The 6,148-nt window shown below is 36.9% G+C and overlaps 2 protein-coding genes across 2 annotated transcripts in view; both read left to right on the top strand.

Moving 5' to 3' along the window:
* Window positions 1-5,777, top strand: part of LOC105816632 (myosin regulatory light polypeptide 9) — a 25,704-nt gene extending 19,927 nt beyond the window's left edge. The window contains exon 5 of the mRNA XM_012652115.1: window positions 5,429-5,777. Coding sequence (XP_012507569.1) covers window positions 5,429-5,436 — 8 coding nt within the window. The 3' untranslated portion in view covers window positions 5,437-5,777. The remainder of the gene's footprint in view (window positions 1-5,428) is intronic.
* Window positions 1-5,777, top strand: part of MYL12B (myosin, light chain 12B, regulatory) — a 12,133-nt gene extending 6,356 nt beyond the window's left edge. The window contains exons 2-4 of the mRNA XM_012652113.1: window positions 3,880-4,077; window positions 4,757-4,918; window positions 5,264-5,777. Coding sequence (XP_012507567.1) covers window positions 3,894-4,077; window positions 4,757-4,918; window positions 5,264-5,436 — 519 coding nt within the window. The 5' untranslated portion in view covers window positions 3,880-3,893 and the 3' untranslated portion in view covers window positions 5,437-5,777. The remainder of the gene's footprint in view (window positions 1-3,879; window positions 4,078-4,756; window positions 4,919-5,263) is intronic.
* Window positions 5,778-6,148: the final 371 nt, after the last annotated feature.

The following is a 6,148-nucleotide window of genomic DNA, read 5'->3' as shown; positions in this document are numbered from 1 at the left end:
GTTAGTTGGCTTTTGTTTTTTTCTCCAGCACTTCTAGGTTAAACATTAATAATTTGATAGACCTAGGTAATGTTTTCAAACAAAAACCGTGAGTGATAGAAAATGTTGCTACTTGATTAAACCCAACCAGGGCTACTACACTGCACAATTCCAGAGGTACCTTTTACATTTTATTTACTCACTGCACACTTCTAGTCTGTACATTGGTTTCTCCACTATAGTTTGAATTTATTTGAAAACTCAATTTGTCTAGCATTTGAATTTAGAGGAATGTAGCTGCTCCGAAATCAGTGTTGGATTATATTGGTAGCATTGAAAGTTTTTAAAATTTTGTATTAAACTCAAAATAACTTGAAGAGCATTTAGTAGGAAGTAAAAAATACATAGGTAGAAACAACCTGTAACAAATGGGATTTGAAATCCTACTTCTGCCACTAGGTGACCTTGGGCAAGTTATTTAGTATTTTTGATCTTAGGCAGGCATGTTTCATTTAATGCACATAATGTGCAGAGCACACGAGTCACTCAATAAATGATAGTAGTTGTAAGTCGAGTAGACCGTTAATTCTCTCTCTGGTCCTAAGGCAGAGAAGTGGACCAGGGCATTTGGGGCTGAAAATATAGCAAGAACAGAGGTACTCAAGGTGCCCCTGGGGACATATAAGCAGTTTGGTGTTGCTGAAGAAAAAGTACAAAGCAGAGAAGAGAATGGCTAGAGGTGAGGCTGGGAAGGTCATTCTAGAGTGGGGAAAGGAAGAACTGTGTGCCACGCTTAAGAACTTGTACTTTATCCTTTAGGAAGTGGAGAGCCAAAGTAAGATTTTCAGAAGTGTAATGATGCCATATTCATGTTATAGACACCTCTGACTAGAATAGGAAGAAGGGTTGTCTTGAGGGAACCAAGAGGCAAGGAGACAAGTGAAGAGGCTGTAGAAATACTTTACACAAGAGAGGAAGAGGGTGCAGTTTAGGGTAGTGGCAAAGGAATGAGGAAGATGAGCAAATCCGAGGCAGGGCTTGATTCCTCAGGGACAAGGATTTGTGCAGGATGACTCCTAGGTGTCTGGCTTGGTGAGTGGGTAGACAAGAGAAAACAGAAAGATGGGAAAGTTCAGGAGGGGGAAGATAATGATTCCTGTTTGCAGCATGTTGATTACAAGGTGTCTGGGGGCATCCAGGTGGGTATTTAAGTCCAAAGCTTAAGGGAAAGCTCAGGCCTGGAGGTGCAGGCTTGGGAGTTGTAGGTGTTTTCAGGATAGTGAAAGCTGATGAGATCATCCTAGGAGAGTAAAGTGAACTTTAAACCATGGACTGCCAGAATACTGGGAAACATGAATATTTAAGTGAGTGGAGATAAAGAAGAAAATGAAGGCAGACCAATCATAGAAATAGGAAAACTGAGATAGAGTGAGTCGAATACATCTTTGCACATAAACCAGTCTTTCCAGTGTAGTGTTTAGCAATCTCCCTCATAGAGTGTGAGGACTGCAAGGCCGGACCCTTGCACTGTCCCTTGCCTGGGACAGTTCATCTCTACTGTTACTGGGCACCAGGCCAAGCGTGGCTGAGTCTCTGAAGAAAAGAGGAGTAAGATAGTGTCAGATGCAGTCGAGTGGTCCAAGGAAATTTAGATCGGATTTGGCAATTAAAGCAGCTGCAGTAGAGAAGAGAAAGCCAGATTGTGGTGGGTTGAAAAGTGAGTGGGACTTGAGAAAGGGGAGAGAGCCAAGGTACTTATTTCAGAAGGTAAGGAGAAAGGGTGGTCAGAGCTCCCTTCAGATTGTTCTGGTACAACTTTGCCTCACTTTTCAGCTGATATTTTGGTGTGTGTATGGGTTTTGTATGTACCATATACGTATACAAGTGTGCCGCTGCTTTTAAGTGAAGTATGAGGAAAAAAAACTTAAAAATTACAGTATTATTACATTGAGCTTTTTTATCTGTTCTATAACATATTTTGATTAGGGTCAATTAGTGAATTGCTCTTAGTTCTCTTCCATCAACCTGCTTTCCCTGTTTTTCTCACTTGGGGGTTAGACTTGCTCACCAACTGATGGCTCTTCTAGCCTTATTGGGCTACCTCTCCTTTCTCACAGGTATTTCCCCTAATAAAATCCTGTGTGTAAATTATGATCCCATCTTGGTGATGACTTCTTGGAGAGCTCAGACCAAGCTTCAAAAGTGTTTAAATATATTAATAGTATATATTTGGGTTAGCCATAGAGTTAGCATGATATAATTGACTGATCATTTTTTAAAAATAAAGATTTACTCTTTGGGAAGTTTTTCTAAATGACTATTACAAAAATGATCTGATACTGAGAGAAAAAAACTAATTCTTGCCTTTAGACTTACTGACTTTTACATCTTGAAGAAATAAAGTCATAGAATTTTTAGTATGAGAATGAACTTTAACAGTTTTGGTATGTGAAGAAGAATTAAAACATAGCAAAGTATCTTGGTAGTGGACCACATCCTATCTCTGATTTAACCATGGATATAACTAAGATAAATTAACAAGCTGAGTTACTGGATAGAGAAGAAAACTAACATTTATTCAGGACACGTATGTTGGGAGGGGAAGGAGTTGGAATGTTAGAGGAGGGACAGTACAGCTGGTGTTCTTCCAAGCTTCAAAACACCCTGTGGGCTGTTTGTTAGAATAAAGAAAGAGAGGTAGACAATATATGTATAAAAAGTCCAAGACTAGAAGTCTTGGAGACTCGGGTCCAAAATCCTCTTTCTTAACCACTGAGCCTGCTAGTCATCTGCTTTCACACTGTGTGGCTGCAACAATCCCCAAGACCACTTCTCAATGCAGTTGCAAGGTTGGGTGTCCCAAGACCACCCTCAAATTCAATAATTTGCTAGGACTCACAGAACTCACTATTAACTGTTTAACTCACAGATATGGTATATGGTCCATGGGCATTCAGAGGTGATATATAGCTAGTAATGGTGGAGTGAGATTTGAACTTAGGATTTCCTAACACCAAAGCTGATAGCATTTAAGACTGCAGTTGAAAAATGGAATGAAAGGTGTCCATTCTATTTGACATTAAAATTATTGATGGCTTTCAGTACAATGCTGGAGGCTACCATGAAAGTTATATTACAGAGAATCAAGGATTGAGAAAAAGAGAAAATAGAGATAGTTTAGTATAAGACTACTATTCTGGAAGTTTTTTCAAGGGAAAGGGCAAATGGAGGTATAGCTAGAAGGGATGCAAGATGAGAAAGTAGGTTTTCATGATACTTTGAAAGATTAGAGCTTTTTGAACATTTACCATATGCTAACTATACTAGCCTCTTTATGTATGCTATCTCCTTTAGTTCTCACATTGAAGTGGCTAGTGTTTTACTGATGAAAAAACTGAGGCTTAGAGAGGTTATGTTATATTGGTAGTAAAATGGAAATTAATAAGTGTACCTATTGCAGAGGTTGTTGTGAGAATTGAATGGGACAATCCTTATAAAAGATCAACTTTGGAGCCTTTCTCTAGGGAAGCCCCATGCCATTATAACAGTGCTTGGCCACAGAGTAAGTACTCCATGAATGCTAGCTATTGTTATATATTTTAAATTAATTCCCACTTAGTAAAAATTGGTCTCATGAAATTTAGGGGGAAGGTACATCAGTAATTTCTATTCTGTTTCTTAATTCTTTCAAAATTATGCTCCCCCCCCAGCCATTTAACTGTCACATTGAAAATATAGTAAAGTATAATATAGTACAATATGGTGTATTTATTCCTATCCGTTGAAGTAATAATTCTATATTAAGATATTTTTACTCACTAACTTTAGGTGTTATGTATTCTCTTTTGCTTTATGTTTTATGCATTCCTTTTTCTTCCGTGTTCTTGTTTTTAACTCCAGAATTAAACACCACCATGTCGAGCAAAAAGGCAAAGACCAAGACCACCAAGAAGCGCCCTCAGCGCGCCACATCCAATGTGTTTGCCATGTTTGACCAGTCACAGATTCAGGAGTTCAAGGAGGCCTTCAACATGATTGATCAGAACAGAGATGGCTTCATTGACAAGGAAGATTTGCATGACATGCTTGCTTCTCTGGGTAGACTTTTATCTTCTTTACATGCCTTTTCACAAAAATAGTAATCAGCTTGTTATGAATCACTGTTTGTGAGATGTACAAATACTATTCTCCTTGTCTCAAAAGGCCTCTTGAGAGCTTTCTGGGTATAGGAAGTACTGTATTTGGTGATATCTGTAATAATATTTAACATTGTTCAAAATAAGCTCCCAATTCTAAACCAAACTAATAGTTTTAACTTAAATGGCCAACTTATAAATAAAATGTGTGAAGCATACCACCAGTTCATGGGTAGCTGTACCACAATTGGAAATATGAATGTTTAGATTTTTTTTTAATAACTGCTATTGAACTGACTCCCCTGATAGACCTTTAATGTTATCAATATTCAAGATGTAATGTGACATTGCCTGGTTCATAGTTTCAGGCTTTTGTTTTTAATGAAAAATAATGAAGAGAAAGTTGACATAAAGTATCAGTGAGTAAACAACATTCAACCTACACCCAGAATACTTTTTTATCAAAGATTTTTTAAGTTGTCAAAAATTCTTTTTTAAATGCTCTTGATGAAAATCAATTGAAAAATTAGTTTCAAGTGATGTAAATTTAAAAAATATGTTGCAGAGCATAACAATGGTAAAGTAACTATTTATCAAAGTTAGTTCTTTGTTCTTAAATGTTAAAATGCAAAATCTTATAGGGAAGAATCCCACTGATGCATACCTTGATGCCATGATGAATGAGGCTCCAGGCCCCATCAATTTCACCATGTTCCTCACCATGTTTGGTGAGAAGTTAAATGGCACAGATCCAGAAGATGTCATCAGAAATGCTTTTGCTTGCTTTGATGAAGAAGCAACAGGTGAGCGCCATTTGTTTTTTTATGTTTAGCCTCATTCTAGACTATATGAAGCACTTCTGAAATATTTCTGAATGAAGGTTTGAGGTTTGTTTAACCTCTAGACAATACTTAAGGTTAATTTTGTAAGCATATAATCTATCTCTGAGCTTTTAAAATGATTTGATCTAATATTAATTTAAAAAAACTCTAAAAGTAATTAGAAAACATAATGACCTAATTACATATTGCCTTAGTTTGCTGATTTATTTTGTTTGTGTAGATATGGATATTCTGAAATGGGTTTAGAAGTGAACCATTAGAGTGCCAGGAAGTATTCATGGCTCCCTTCTTTCTGTTGCTTCGCAGGCACCATTCAGGAAGATTACCTGAGAGAGCTGCTGACAACCATGGGAGATCGGTTTACAGATGAGGAAGTGGATGAGCTGTACAGAGAAGCCCCCATTGACAAAAAGGGGAATTTCAATTACATCGAGTTCACGCGCATCCTTAAACATGGAGCAAAAGACAAAGATGACTGAAAGAACTCTAGCTGGAACTTTCCAATTACATTGTCTTACTCCTTTATTTCTCAGACGCTTCTTCCACCCTCATAGAACCTGTTGCATGCGACATAGTTTCACAGCTTTGCCTTTTTTCTTTTTTTGATGTATTTATTCCAGACCTTTCTGCCACTTAGCACTGGTATAATCAGACTGGAAATGGGGATGGGGTTGTGAATTGTATTGAAAAAGAGATTGAGAATAAAAATCAACAAATGTGAAAGCCCAGGAAAATACATCCATATTTCTGGTTTTGCTGGATTTTTACATTTTTATATAATAAATATGCTATTTTGAAATAAAGATTATGCTGACTCAAATGCAATGTAATGGCAAGCTAAACAAATGAGTGGTAGTTGGGGCTGGTCCTTTTGTCAGGTTTTCAACTTCATATAATTCAGATTTCACGGCAAAATTGATTTTTCACGTATATGGGATAGTGTTCCACAGAACGTTTAAGTACACTTTAACATCATTATGCTGTTAAAAACTAGTTAGGCTTTTTTTTTATGTTTCTAGTAAGTCAGATGTTTAAACTATTAAGTGATACCTACAGATGTATCTGAGAAAACATTAAACATTTTATTAATCTAAGATTCTAAGAAGATGAGGCAAAATTCTGGAGAAAAGAGTAGTTGTTATGAAACATTAAGTGTATATGGGTACGATTTTCAGTAAATCCTCCCAACAA

This window comes from Propithecus coquereli, unplaced genomic scaffold, assembly GCF_000956105.1.
Source record: "Propithecus coquereli isolate 6110/MARCELLA unplaced genomic scaffold, Pcoq_1.0 Scaffold38, whole genome shotgun sequence".
NCBI lineage: Eukaryota > Metazoa > Chordata > Mammalia > Primates > Indriidae > Propithecus > Propithecus coquereli.
This window is presented reverse-complemented; position numbering and strand designations above follow the sequence as displayed.